A 16,144-nucleotide genomic window follows, 5' to 3' on the forward strand; every position below is an offset into this window, starting at 1 on the left:
TTATTACATGAAATGTTTAATCATCATGATCTGAAATGGATACATTTAATATTTCTGCCTTTCTGTATTTGATTTTGAGGTTTTGTGCACTAATACAGAATTAATTTATATGTAGGTGCTATGTTCCACTGAGAAAAAAAGTATATTCCTTTCTATCCCCATTCGATTTCCTCCAAAGAGCTATCATATCTATCTTTTCTAAAATTCTATCTACCTCTTTTTCTTTTTTCTTTTTTAGTTAGATTAATCTAGTTCTGAAAGTGGGAAGTTGAGGTCCCCCACTGACATAATTTTGCTATTTTTTCCTGTAACTCACTTAACTTCAACTTTAAGAATCTGATGCCATATCAATTTAGTATTCATCTATGGTGCCTTTCAATAAGATAATTTCCTTCCTTATCTCTTTTAATTATATCTATTTTTACTTTTGCCTTTGTTTGAGATCAGGATTGTTACTCCTGCTTTTTTAACTTCAGCTGAAGCTTTTACCTTTACTCTTTATGTGTCTTTCTAGGTCAAATGTCTTTCTTTGTAAACAACATAATGTAGCACTCTGGTTTTTATTCCACTCTACTTGTTTTATGGGAAAGTTCATCCCAAATCACATTCACAGATATGATTACTGCTTATTTCCCCCTCCATCTTTTTCCCTTTTATACTTTTCTCATAAATATTATGTTTTGATCACCACCTCACACAATCTGCCTTCCTTTCTGCCCTCACTTTTATCACCTTCCCCTTTTCTTTTCCTTTTCCCCTCCCACTTCCTTATAGGATAAGATTTCTCTACCTACTTAAGTGTATATTATTCCCTCTTTAAGTCAAATTTCCAACAATAAGGTTCACACAATGCTTACCTCTTCCCTTCTTTCCCTGTGTTGTAACAGGTCTTTCACGCCTCTTTCTGTGATATAATTTACATCATTCTGCCTCCCTCTTTCTTTTCTCAGTAAAATTCTTTTTTTCAGCCATTAAATATTTTAATCATCATATCAAAGTCAACTTATAGTCATGTATGCTCTACCCTAATAGACATATAGTTCTTAAAAGTAACACATATCTTCCCATGAAGGGATGTAATTAGTTTAACCTTATTGAATAGCATAGTATTTTTTCTTTTCTCTTTACATTTTTATGATTCTCTTGGGTCCTGTATTTGAAAATCAATTTTCTGATCAGCTCTGGCATTTTCATCAGGAAATTTTGATTAGAAAAGTTTCATTAATTAAGTTTCCTATGTCATTGAATGTTCATCTTTTCACCTGAAAGAGTATCATTGAATGTGATCTAAGCCATTTTGTCTTTCAGAACATTATTATTTCAAATTCACTGATCCTTTACTGTAAAAGTTGCTAAGTTCTGTGTAATCCTGAATGCAGCACCTCGATATTTGACATGGCTGCTTGCAGTATTTTGTCCTTGATCTGATGGTTCTGGAATTTGGTTTAAATATTCCTTGGAATTTATATGTTTTGGATCTCTTTTAGGACATGATCAGGGGAATATTCCGATGATTATTTTACTCTCATTCTAGGATATCAAGGCAATTTTACTTGATAATCTCTTGAAAGATGATATACAGTTTCTTTTTTTTAATCATGCTTTCAAGTACTTTAATGACTCCTAACTCCCTTAGATTAATTTTCCAAGTCTGTTGTTTTTTTCCAATAAATATTTTACATTTTCATCCTTGATTTTGTTGACTGATTCTTTATGTTTTATAGGGTCATTAGCTTCCACTTTCCTAATTCTAATTTCTAAGGAATTATTTTCAATAATTAGTTTTTATTCTTTCTTTTCCATTTGGTCAATTCTTCTTTTAAAGGAATTAGTTTTTTCAATAGATTTGTTTTTCCATTTGGTCAGTTTTATTTTTAAGTTTTTTCCTTCAATCGATTTTTGTGCTTCCTTTTCCAAATTAATACTTCTTTCATAATTCTCTTGGATAAGTGACATTTCTTTTCCCAATTTTTCTACTACCTCTCTTACTTGATTTTTAAAAATCCTTTTCGAGTTCTACCAAAAGGACTTTTTGGGCTTGAGATCAATCCATATTCCTCTTTGAGTCTTTATATATAGTCATTTAACATTGTTGTCCTCTTCTGAGTTTGTATTTTGATATTCCCTGTCACCATAGAAGTTTTCTTTCATCAACGCTTTTTTTTGTATTTTGTTCATTTTGTAAAGTTGAGCTCTGCTCCTGAAATATAAGTGGCACTGTCCCAATTATTGGGGGACAGAGACCTGGTCACTGACTATCTGCACCAGAGTCTCTGGGGCTGGCAGCTTGCCAACTACACTAGGGTGGCCCAGCTTAGTCATGCCTGCTGTTTTGCCCCAAATTCTGGGACTGAAGACCTCACAGCTGATCTGCTGTGCTGCTGGCTTACTGGGCCAGAATTTCAGTTTCTGAAGCCAGAAGATCAGTTTCTGATCTGAGCTGTGACTAATAGCCTCCTGCAGGCTTATCACCTGTGTTGGCTGTGTTCCCTTTTACTCAAGTGAGATAGACCTTTCCTGAAGTTCATATAAGTTTTCTTGGGCTAGAAAATTGTTTCACTCTGTCTTTTTATGAACTCAGTCACTCCAGAATTCTTTTAGAAGTTTGATTAGGTATTGTTTCCAAGGTAAACTGGGGAGAGCTTAGGTAACTTCTGGCTTCTCATTGCTTTCTTGGTTCTGCTCCTCCCCTTTTCTAATTTTTAAAAGGCTATCAGGGCAGAGTCAAGGTGACAGGGTGAAGGCAGGAAATCCTCCCCCAGACCACTCCAAATACCCTTGAATAATGCCTCTAACCAAACTGTAGCGTGGCGGAAACCCACAGAAAGAATGAGTGAAATAATTTTCCAGCCCAAGACAACTTGGAAGATCCATAGGAAGATCTGTTACAGTGCAGCCCAGGTCACACCAGTTGCACCAGAGAAAACTGACTCCAGCCATCAAGGAACAGCCCCAGGGTACCTGGGTCACTTGGGGGTGCCTGGGTCCATGGCAACAGGGGTGGTTTTCAGACCTTTCAGCCCAGAGACTGCCAAGGACAACTTGTAAGGGCAATAAGAAAAACTTGGTCACACAAGATTAAGAGAGTAACCCAGTCCAAAAAAGACTGGAAAAATAACTGACTTGGAAAACAGCTCCAAGAGAGATAATTTAAAAATTATTGGGCTACCTAAGAGTCATGAGCTGGAAAAAAAGCCTAGACTTCATTTTTCAAGGAATAAATCCAGCAAAATTATCCTGATATTCTAGAAGTAGAGAGTAAAATAGAAATTAAGGGAATCTACTTATCACCTCCTGAAAGAGATTCCCCCCAAAAAAAAATTCCCAGGAATATTATAGCCAAATTCCAGAATCTCAAAGAGAAAATACTATTAGCAGCCAGAAAAAAAAAATTACATAGGATTTAGTAGCATCTACATTAAGGACTTGTAGGGTTTGGAATATGATATTCCAGATGGCAAAGGAGTTTGGATTATAACCAAGAATCAACTACCCAGAAAAACTCAACATACTTCAGGGGCAAAGATAGAAATTCATTGAAACTGGGGACTTTCAAACTTTCTTGTTGAAATGACCAGAACCGAACAAAAAATTTGATTTTCAAGTACAGTACTCAGGTGAAGCATAGAGAAGGGTGGATGGGAAGAGCAAATTATGAGGCATTTAATGACATTAAACTGCTTGTATTTCTGCATGGGAAGATGATACTGATAACTCATATGAACCTTCTCATTAATTATGGCAGTTAGAAGGGGCGTTTTTAGACAAGGACAAAAGGGAGATGAATATGAAGGTATAATATATTATAAAGATGAAGTTAAAAGATGAGATAGAAATGTACTGGAAGAAAGGGAAAGAAGAAAATGTAATGAATTATTTCACATAAAAAAGGCAAGAAAAAGCAATGGAGTGGAAAGAGAGAAGGTAAGGGGGAGTGAGTGAGCCTTCACTCTCATTAGAAGTGGCTCAAAGATGAAATCTCACACACATACACACACACACACACACACACACACACACAGACACTCTCACTCACTCTCTCTCTCTCTCTCTCTCTCTCTCTCTCTCTCTCTCTCTCAGTTAGGTATAGAAATCTATCTTACCCTATAGGAAAATAGGGGAGGAAAGACATGGGATAAAGGGAATGGGGGAACAGGGTTATAGATGATAGAAGAGAGGGAAGATTGTGGGAGAGGGTAGTTGGATAAATCACAATTTTAAGGAAGGACAGGGTGAAACAAGAGAAAGAATAGAATAAACGGGAGTGGGGGGAATAGGATAGAGAGAAATGTAGCCAGCAACAGTGGGGGGAAAATATTGAAGCAATTTCTCTGATAGACTTATAATAAATAATGCTGATGATACCTGAATACAGATAAAGCACACTTTTTTTCTTTCACTTTATTTTTTTTGAGGTTTCTCTTTCTGGAGGCCATGGTAGGGGTACTTTTACAACATGATTATTGTGGTAATGTAAAAAAAGAAGAAAAAATGCCAAATAAAGATATCAAAGAAAGATTCTCTATATAACAAAACATTGATTCCACTACTTTTTGTGATAGCAAAGAACTAAAAACAATGCAGATCATTATCAGTTGATTGTGGCCCCAAAATATAATGAAATCTTGCTCTGTATCATGAAACAAAAAATATGAAGACGTTTTCTCACAGAATTGTGAGAATACCTATATAGTGACATGCCTGGAATGCTTTCCCTCCTCGTCTCTGCCTCCTGACTTCCTTTAAGTCACAACTAAAATCATGAAGAATAAAAATTTAAATATTATGGAATTATAGCTTCAACATTACCAAAGGGTATGGAATTTGATATTTCAAAGAGCAAAGGAGCTTGGTTTTCAACAAAAAACCTATCCAGCAAAGTTAAATGTAATCCTGCAAGGGGAAAAAATGAATATTTAATTAATTTAAAGACTTTCAGGTATTCTTGAGGAAAAGACCAGAACTGAAAATAAAATTTGATTAGAAGAATTGGAAGAAATATGAAGAGGCAAATATGAAAGACTAATTTTAAGAGATTTAAGACTTAAATGGGAAAATGATATTTGTACTCTTAAGAATATTACTATTACTAGGATATTCAAAAGAGTATACGTGGATTATTGAATTGAATTTGTTGAGATAATCCTAAAAAATAAAGTTGGATAGGGAAAGGTAAAATGGAGCAAATTATCTCATACAAAAGAGGCATGAATGAAGAACTGTTACAGTGGAGGGAAGGAAGGGTAGAGAGTGAGCAGGGCAGGAATATTAATCTCAGTAGAAATGGGTTAAAGAAGGAATAATATATATATAATGTATATATTAATATATATCTATATCTAGTAGAGTACAAAAGTCTTAAGGAAATAGGAGAATAATGGGAATAGGATAAAGGGTGGGACAATAAGAAGTGTGTGTGAATTAAGGAAGCAATGGTCAGAAGTAAATTAGACTTCTAAAGGGGGATATGTTAAGAGAGAGAGAAAGAAGGAAGAATAGTAAGGAAAAATAAGATAAGAGAAATATATAGCTAGTAATTATAACTTTGAATGGGAATGGGATGAAATCACCCATAAAATGGAAATGCATACTGCATTAAAAAATAGAATCAGTCAAATGTTGTTTAGTAGAAAGACATTTGAAAATGATATATTCATATAAAGTAAAAATAAATTGCTGTAATATAATTTACTATGCTTTAACTGATGAAAAAACTGACTACATATGTTAAAAGGTACCATGGATAACGAAGTAACATCAATACTAAACATCAATGCACCAAGTGCATCCAAATTTTTAAAGAAAAAGGTAAATGGTGAAAACAGGAAAAACTTATCAATCCTCCACCTCTCAGAACTAAATAAATTCAACTAAAAAATAAATAAGAAAGAGATAAATAGGATCTTAGATGAATTGGATATAACAGCTAACTAGAGAGACTGAACAGAAATAGAAAGAAATATCCTTTTTTATCAGTGTACACAGTACCTTTAAAAAAACTGATCATACATTAGGGCATAAAACTTTATATTTAAGTGCATATTTTCACATATTACTTTCATCTCCCTAGGTAGATAATATCTTCCTTCATCTGTCCTAGAATAGCTTAGTCGCTGTTTCTGAATTCAACTTTCTTTTGGTTCTCCTTTGTTGAGAGCTGTCTGAGAATTCTCTTGTTGTTGTTGTTGCTGCTGCTGCTGTTGTTGTTGTTGTTTAGTTGTGTATGACTTACTGTGACTCCATTTGGGGGTTTTTTGGCAAAGATACTAGAGCAGTTTGTCATCCACTTCTAGCTCATTTTATAAATAAGGAACTGAGGTAAACAGGGTAAAATGTCTTGCCCAGGGTCACATAGCTAGTATCTGAGGTCAGATTTGAACTTGTGAAGATGAAGTCTTCCTGACTTCAGGTCCAGCACTCTATCCATCTGTCTTTTTTTTTAATATTGATTCTATAAATAATGTTGGAGGATCTGATTTAGGGGATTCCAACATAAAAAATACTGCAGGTTTATTTTTATTTTATCTTAAGGAAAGACTAATCCTCTAGAATGGTCCTCTAGAATGTTTTGTCAATGAGCTGCCTCTCTAATCCAGTGCTTCCCTGGACTTCCAGGACCGAGTTTTTCAAGATCTTGCTTATTGACTGAGACAACTTAGGCTATTTAGAGGAGTTAAACTTTCCTGATACATGATAATAAACAAAAGTAACATCTTGCTTTTTATTTATACCCCTAAACATCAAATAAAAGCTACTAAAATCATATGAATGTCTTACTATTTTACTTCTTTTTCTAATTTGGTGCAAATTTTGACTGCTCTAACTAGCCTGCATACTTGACAAATTGATTGATAAATGATTCCCAAGTCATTTCCTATAGTCAACTACATTGTTGCAATAAGAACTCACCACCTTCAAGGCCTACGTTCCAAATAATTAAGGCTATCAAAAAACAGAAATAATATTAGTGAATTCCTTGTGCCTGGAGATCTTCACTAAATAACCACTTATCTGGGAAATTATACATAAGGAATCCTGGTCAGGTGAATTAGATGATCTCTAATAACCACTCTAATTCAGAGATTCTACAACACAATATTCTTATTTTTTTCTAGGAGTGCTTTCATTCTTTTAGTGGTTATTCCATATTCTCTTGGTGTTTTGTTGAAAGGAAGTTTTATATTAATATTAATTTATTCTTTTAAACTTTTAAAAAGTTTCCAATCTATTTTAATAGCTAAATTTAAAATACATTTTTACTCCCCACAGCATCATTTATTAAATAGATGTTCCCTTTTGCTCTATTCTAATGAGGTTACAATCAAAATATCTTTCTTTAAGTCTCAGATGAAGTCCCATCTTCTTCCCCAGTCTTCTATTCCTTTGAAATTATCTCATTTATTATATTTATACACATATGTGATATATATATACATATAGTTTATATAGTTTATTAGCATGTTTATACAGTTGTTTACATGTTCTCTCCTTCATTAGACGAGATCCTTTGAATATTTCTGATTTTCTGAGTGTTTGTTTTGGGGAAAGGGATTGGTTTTTACATCCCTAGTACCAAGATACATGGTGTTTAATGTTTGTTGATTGATTAAATGACATTAAATTTAAAAGACACTGAAAATTACATTAAATTTAAAAGAATACATTAATATAGTTGTTTTACTCCTGTCCTACTGCAACCAATTATATTTGTCCAAAAAAAAGAAAAATCAAAATAGAAAAATAAGAAAAATTAAGGGGCATAAATAGTATGAAGAGTCTTTCAAAAACCCTGAAACTAAAATTAATGTAACTTCAAAATATTTCAAATACCTCTGCTGCCCTCTTGTGTAATTTTTAGGCTAATATTTTGTGAAACTAAGTAAAATCAATAGACCAATAAACAAAATGAACTTATGAAACTGTAAATAGTAATAAATCAAAAGCTGCTTAGTATGGCACAGGAAATGGGCCTTCTTGGAAAACAAAGCATCTCATTATAATAACACTAGAATCACTGGCATTGTTTCTAGAATATTACCTTTATCTCCACATTAAAGCTTTTATAATTCTTTTAAGTATTCTTCAAAATACAATTCTAGAAATATATGATGATAAATAGGGGAAATTATTTGATAAAATTCCCCTTAAATGTTTTTAATATATTTAAATATAAATGAATAGGCATATGGCAATATTTGCTTTCTTTAAAAAAATTTGCTTTCTTAAACTGTTATTAACTAAGCATCTGTTATAGATTTCTGTGCTTTTCAGTTGTTTCATGTAATCTGGAAGCATGAACATTGGCTTGGAAGAGAAGAAACCTAGACAATAACATTCATGTTTTGCTACCATCTAGATGATTTATTTACTATCATTTTCTATGCCTCATGTTTCTTTAAATGTTAAATGAAAATGATTTTTGCTCTCCCCTATTATAAAAACATAAGGTGTAACTATATGTGTTTTGTTATGCCAACTTGACTATGAACTACTCAAGGGAAATAATATTTTTTTTAATTCTCTCGTATTCTCCTACCCTCCCTAATTTCAGTCCTTCATTTTCAAAAAATCATCAAGGAGATGATGCCATGACAAGCATGACAACTGGATTTGAGTGGGGGGCTGTGCTAAGTCACCAGTCTCAATTTCTCCTCCAGAGCCATCTGGGTCCAATGGCCAGATATGAAACAGGACAATTGGAAGCATGTGAGGCAATCAGGGTTAAGTGACTTGCCCAAGATCACACAGTAAGTATCTGAGGTCACATTTGAACTCAGAACCTCCTGACTTCTGGTGTTCTACCCACTGTGCCATCTAACTGCCCTACTTTACTAAAGAAAGTAAACAAAGAAAAAATGCCCAAGAAGTTTCTAATGAAGGGATTAGAAAGTAATACATGTCTTCCCTTTCCATGTAATATGTCATGTGAGTTGTAGTCTATTCCTCAAGTTCCTGGGGACCTTGGTGGCAATCAAAGATCAAAATCATGCTTTTGCAGCAGCAATTGGAACTCTTATTTTAAATATAAATATATATATATATATAATATTATATTTTTTTCACATGATCATTATGGAAATGTTTTGCATAACTACACATGTATAACTTATAGTGAATTTCTTGCCTTCTCACAGTGAGGTAAGATAAGGAAGAAGGAAAGTAGAAAATTTGGAATTTAAGGTTTTGAAAATAAATGTTAAAATGTTTTACATGTAAGTGGGGAAAAATAAAATACTAAAGAAAAAATACATACTCACATGCATATATACATATAAAAATAGAGGGAAATAATATATATTCATCCAACAAAGATTTATTTAGCCCTTATTTTGTGAAAATCTCTGAATACCCAAGAAGTGAAACATGCTCAGGAATTATACTCCCAATTCCAACTTAATCTCAAATAGCCAAGAGGGGGAGCGGGTAATCTATCTCTCTTAGAGTCAAGGGGTAGCCCTGAGCAGTTGGTGGGAATATTTATTGATATTAGTTTACAATTCCACTGGTTTGGTCCTTACCCCCATGATTATCAGTTGATAAATCAGCCAGATTTAACTTGCTTTTAGATATGTGTACACTTATAGACAACACAAATCCAGTAGACATGAAGGATGAACAGCAAGTGTTTCAAGAGAACTGAAATAGCTACAGTGAAGGGGAGTATCATGAAACTGGTCTAGGTTTTACAATCAAAACTAATCAGTGAAGGACAGTCAATATAATTTGCCACTTGCATGAAAGCTCTGTAAATGTCATCAGTGCATATGTTCCCACCATGACAAACTCCAATGAGGTCAAAGAAAAATTTTATGAAGGCTTAAAGATCTTCATTATCAAAGAGGACAAATTTATAATTCTGGGTGACTTTAATGCAAGAATAGGCACAGTCTACAAGAAATGGCAAGGAGTCCTTGGGAGAACTAGTCAGAAACAGCAACAGCAATGGTCCCCTACTACTGAAGACTTGTGCCATCTCAAGATCTTTTCATCACCAACAATGTCTTCCATTTACCTAAATACAATAAAACTTTACAGCTGCACCCTTGTAGTTAAACATTGGCATTTAATGAACTATGTTATCATAAGGAGAAGGCCCAGACAGGATGAGAGTGACAAAAGATATATGGTGCAGAGTGCTGCACTGATTATAGATTCAACCTCTCCCAGTTAAATATTCACACTTAACAAAAGCAGCAGCAACAAGGAAAAATGACTACTAGAAAAATAAATGTCAAGAGATTAGAGTACTTCTGCAAGAGGGAACAGTTTGCTACTTACAATAAACAATTGGCAGCGATGGAACAAAAAGAGAGTGGGCAGCTTCAGAGATCTGGTGTACAGCACTACATTAGCTCATCTGGGTCAGAACACTCTCACAAACATTAGGACTGGTTTGATGAAAATGATGGGGAAATACAGAAACTGCTCAATTAAAAATAAGAACTCCACAGGGTTTACCAGCAGCATAGCTCATTCATCTCTAAGAAGGCAGCAATTAATTGCATAGAAAGTAAAGTACAAATGAAGCTTAGAGAGATGCAGAATTCTTACTCAGTAAGCAGATGAAATTCAGTTTACGCTGAAAATAACAATCCAAAGCACTTTTGTTATACCCTGAAGGCTATTTATGAAATGAAGACATATGGTATATCTCAATGCCTCAGTGTTGATGGAGTCACATTGATTAGTGATAAAGACATGATTCTAGAGTTAAGGAAGGTTAAACCCTTCCATGGTGTTCTCAACAGGCCATCATCAATCAGTGATGAAGCCAGTAACTATATACCTCAGATTGAAGTCAATCCCTCTCTAGCAAAGCTTCCAAGTGAAAAAGAGGTTTTAATTCTTTTGTATAACAAAGCACCAAATGCTAACTCTATTTCAGCTGAGATTTACAAGGGGAAGGGTCTATGGTTCATACAAAAGCTGACTGAAATTTTCCAAGTTATATAACAAGAGGTGGTTATCCCCCAGAGTTAAAGGATGCCTCCTTTATGCCTCCATAAAGCTAAAGGAAACAGCTTGCCCCATGTCAAGAACTGGGGATAGGTAAGAGCAGAAGGAAATACCACGTTCTCTCTTTCTTTATTTATTTTACCACAGTCATTGACCTGGAAAACAGTCATCTACCTAAGCATCAGTGTGGCTTCAGAAAAGGCCAAGGAAAGATTGATAGGGTGTTTGCTGCCCAACAACTCCAAGAAAAATGCCAGAAGCAGAACAGAGATCTGTACACAACATTTCTCTATCTGACCAAGGTCTTTGAAACTTTAGAAAATTCTAATAAAATTTGGTTGCCCTGAGAAATTCATCAGCATTACACATCATTTCCATGATGGCATACTTGCCCAGGTTCTAGGCAGTGGATGATACTCTTGCATTTTCCTAGTCATCAATGGAGTGAAGTAAAGCTATGAACTTCTTCCCACGCTTTTTAGTATGCTTTCAGCAATGTTGTCAGACAAGGCAACAAGGAAAAAAATATCAAGGTCAGCTACCATGCTGACAATAAATTATTAAACTGGAAAAGGTTACAAAAGTCAAGATAAAAATGGAGGAAATATTGGTGCATATTTTTTTTTTTGTTTGCAGATGACCATGTACTCAATATGCTCAATACTCTAAGGTTTAGATGCAACAAAGTATGGATTGATTCTCTATTTCTTGTGCTAATTTTGGCCTGACAACATCAAGAAAACACAGGTTTTCCACCAGTCAGCACCAGTTACAGTAAATGAAGAAATTCTAAATACTATGGATAAGTTCATTTACCTTAGCAGTAGAATATACACAGAGATGATGAGATTGACAAACACATTGCCAGAGTTAACTCAGTGTTTGGAAGGTTCTGAAGAAAGTATGGGAAAGAAGTATTAGGCTGCCTACCAAACTGAAGGTCTACAGTTATTGTGCTGACTTTATTGCTATATACCTGTGATAACTGGACAATATGCCAGTGACAGGAAACTGAATCTCTTCCATTTAAATTGTCCCTGGAGTATTCTGAAGCTCAACTGATAAGATAAGGTACATTGAGATAAGATAAAGTACAATAAGACATTGAGATCTTTTCTTTATCTAAACTGCCAAGCACTCAAACTCTACTGAACAGAGGTCAATGCTGATGGGTTGGTCACATTGTTGGAATGCCGAAGATACATTTACCTAAAAGACTATCTTACAGAGAACTAGTTCAAGTCTCACACAGAGGTCATAAGAAGCAAATACAAGAACACTTTCATGGTCTCTCTGAAGAACTAGCAAAGGGTCACCCAGCATAATGTGCCCACATCAAAGAAGGTGCTATGTTCTTTGAGAGAAACAGAATTGCAGCAGCACAAAAGAAATATGAGATGTATAAGTTTAAAGACATCTCCATTCTAAATGCTAATGTGGACTATTTGTACCCAATCTGTGTTGAGTCCTCATGGGTCTCATCAAGTGGAGTTTGACAACACTGTGCCTTGATTCCAACATAGTGATGTTATTTTGGTCCTCTTGTTGAATGAAGGACAACAACCAACCACATACTAAGGTGTGATAAGAACAGTTTGTATATAATATCCACCCAAAAATTATGTGACACATTCTTTCATTTAGACATATAGGGGAAAGTAGTTCCAAGCACAAAACTCACAGTTTTTGAAAGGCCTTTTGCATTTAAGGATAAGGAGATTTTCAAATTGATAGCCTCAAGTTGTGAGGGGGTAAAAAAACCAGCAAAAAATTTAACTTAAAATCCATTCACTATTGATTCTACAGGCAATAGTGAGCTGCTGAAGTTTACTGAACAGGAGAGTAACATGATACAAAAAACATAATTTTTTTTATCACAAAGTAGAAGTAGATAATGTTCTTTCAATTATGATTTTTAAATTATTCTGATAAAAATAAAATATCTTGTAAAATAAATTTAAACTGTTCTATTAAAATCAAATTTGAAACCTTTATACTTGGAGAAAAAGTTAATTATTTTCATTAATAAATGATAAGAATATGAGTGCTTTTACAGCTAATACAAAATTTTTCTTTAAAGATTTAAGGGTGTCAGGATAACCAAAGATATATACATTTAATGCCGAATGCTTGCCCTTTTAGTTATGAATAAACATGTCCATCATGGGTAACTGTAACATCCACACAAGAAAAATATATTTTTAACTGAAAATAAAAATATGCTCAATGTATGCCAAGTCAGCTTACTGAACTACACAGCTTCACAATTTAAGAGTTTTACATTACAAAATGTTAACCCAAAATGACTATGTTTGTCAGTAAACCTCATCATTCCACACACTAGCACAAGCACAATTTTCAGAGGGGAATAAATTTGGTACTTACAAATTAATATCTAAAACTGAACTGAAAATTATACTTAAATTCATGAAATATATTATTATGGGACATTTACCTTGAAAAACAGTTGGCACTTTAGTAAGACTGGAATTGAAAACCAGCAATGAATGGTCAGCTAAACCACAAGCCAAATGGAGTCCATCTCCTATTAAAAAAAAAAGTTCTAAGTCATATCTGATGCAATATAACCAGGACCCATTATGAAAATTGACAATTCAAACTTAAAATACACTTCCTAGGATAGTTTTACTTATTTAGAAAATAACACATTTCAAATAGTGATGGGTTCTAATATCCTTTAAAAAAAATTTAAAAGAGGCATGTATTCTTTTTGCTGAGCAAATAAATTTTGCTCAGATACTCAACCTCATGATATTCAAAGCTAAGAGTACAGGTCAAGTATTTCAATCCAAACTCAGTACACACACACAAAGTATGCTGATACATCAGATCCTTGAGAGTTCACAGACATGCCTAATAGAGATTTAAAACCATTTTGAAGAGTTTGGTCTGACTATCCATATAGAAAAAAAATCAAGTTGATAAAGAAAGTCTATTGCCTATATTAGGACATGTATGTGGATGGACAACCTAAATAATTTGTCCATAAGTCTGTATGTGCATATGCAGGCAATTACATACATGTGTGTATATATGAAAATATAAATATACATATGCATGTGTGTGCATATATGCATGTTTATACACAAGAGTGCACATATACATGCAAGATTATTTATGGGTGGGTATATATATAGATATATATATAGATAGATATAGATAGATAGATAGATAGATAGATAGATAGATAGATAGATAGATACACATTTGGGTTCAAAATAGAACAAGAAGAAATCAGGTTAGAAATCAGGAATTGCAAAGTACTTTAATGACACAAAGCTATCCAGAAAAAAGGAGGCCCAATTCAATGCCAATTTAATGCCAGTATCCTTCTAGTGTTAAGTTATAGTAGCAAGACATAAAACACAACAGACTCCAAAGAACTGAAAATAAATCACACTTAGAGGGCAATAGAGAGGTGCATGATGGGTGGGAGGAGGCTTCAACCTATGCCAATAAGGAATTACAAAGATGAACAAAAGTCAAAAATGTCATCATGGAAATAAATGAGATCACAGTAGTAGACAGTCAAATTGTTGATATTCTTGCAATGTCAGGAAAAAGAAAGCAAGGAGGACCTCCTGCACATTATTGAAACCCACTTCACAGAATGAACAGGCACAGATGGATTGTGATCTGCACAACTGGGAGAACAGGCATCCAAATCAGTTAGAATACAAATCTATTTGAATGCTGAGTAGTTATTCAAACAATGTATTAAAATTTAAATGTAACTTACATCTGGAAATCTTAACAACATTATAAAATTTTAATTAAATTTATTCAAAATAACCTAATTACTAAAACAAAGTAAAACCTAAAAATTTATTAGAAATTATACAAACCTGAATACTGAAGACAGCAAACAGCAACTGATTTTGGTGCTAGACATAGTTGCTTGCTAAGTTTGGTTGGAGGTGGACTCTTTAAGGGATAATCTTTACTTTATGAAATAATAGAAACAATGAATCACAAAAATGCAACAAATGATTAATTCAATAAAAAACTAGACTTTAATTTCTCTGTAGCCCCAGTTTGAAACCAAAATCATAATTCAAACTACATAATTCATTTAAAACCAATATACATAATTTTCAACATGAAAATAATTTGTATAAAAAAACAAAAATTAATCTGCAGCACATAAAGTGATGAAGATATTGAGCTGCTTAGTTTTGGGTTCTCAAGGGCCATAAATGATGGCTTTCTTTATTGTTTAATACCTGCAGATGCAGAGGAGATAATAAGTCATCTTTGATCAGAGTGACAAGTTTTCCTAAAACTCCTAGCAATAGGAATTTCCTTAATAGCATAATATGGTATAGCTATTGTTAGATGCTAATTAAATTGAAATCCTTAGTCAATCTGATAGAAATACAATGTTAGTGGTTGTATTAAGATAATTGATAGAGCATAGGAAAAATTTTAGTGACTGGTTGAGAGGTTCACATAATAAATAAGCTAGCCCCATTATTAAGTAATTAAGAGAGTCAAGTTGAGGAAGGAAATGGAAAGTCAGTCCTGGAGGAAAGACTCAGTTTTGGATGACTCAAACCATTTATAGGGTGCAATGGGGTAGGGACATGTCATCTTTCTCTTCCCCATCCCCAAACCAGCAATAGTGCCCTGTGGAAAAAGCACATGTCTTGAAATGGCATGTGTTTACAAAGTCTACAAGAAGAATTTAAGGATAGTGTTTTATGAACCTCAAGTTTCTGCATGTTAGAGAGTTCACAGAGAGAAAGTGTGGCTGTTGGTATAGAATCTTGCTTAGAATAGATGTAGACCATCAGAGCTGAGATTTCAAGTTGAGCAAACCTGAGAAAGTTTTCCACTGGTCTGAGGAGAAATTGTTCTAGTTCTTTTCTAAAAAGTCTAGAAATACTCTAAGTAGAAATTTTAGCTAAGTCAAAAGCTATAGGCTAGGGGAGTCTAGGTAGCGCAGTGGATAGAGCCAGCAGCCCTGGAGTCAGGAGTACCTAAGTTCAAATCCAGTCTCAGACACTTAATAATTACCTAGCTGTGTGGACTTGGGCAAGCCACTTAACCCCACTTGCCTTGCAAAAAAACCTAAAAAAAAAAAAAACTATAGGCTACCAGAAAAGCAACATGCCCTGCAGGGAATAGGTCCAGTGAGCCCCATAGAGCAATGTGCCCAATTGGGATT

General features: G+C 34.1%; 1 protein-coding gene across 12 annotated transcripts in view; it reads right to left on the reverse strand.

The window, feature by feature from the left end:
* Positions 1 to 16,144, reverse strand: part of WDR27 (WD repeat domain 27) — a 292,990-nt gene that overhangs the window by 194,256 nt on the left and 82,590 nt on the right. For all 12 annotated transcript variants that reach the window (XM_074188081.1, XM_074188085.1, XM_074188082.1 and 9 more), the window contains 2 exons: positions 14,823 to 14,920; positions 13,412 to 13,501 (listed from right to left, as the gene is read on the reverse strand). In XM_074188081.1, coding sequence (XP_074044182.1) covers positions 13,412 to 13,501; positions 14,823 to 14,920 — 188 coding nt within the window. The remainder of the gene's footprint in view (positions 1 to 13,411; positions 13,502 to 14,822; positions 14,921 to 16,144) is intronic.

Source organism: Macrotis lagotis, chromosome 5 (assembly GCF_037893015.1).
Source record: "Macrotis lagotis isolate mMagLag1 chromosome 5, bilby.v1.9.chrom.fasta, whole genome shotgun sequence".
NCBI classification, from domain to species: Eukaryota; Metazoa; Chordata; class Mammalia; order Peramelemorphia; family Peramelidae; genus Macrotis; species Macrotis lagotis.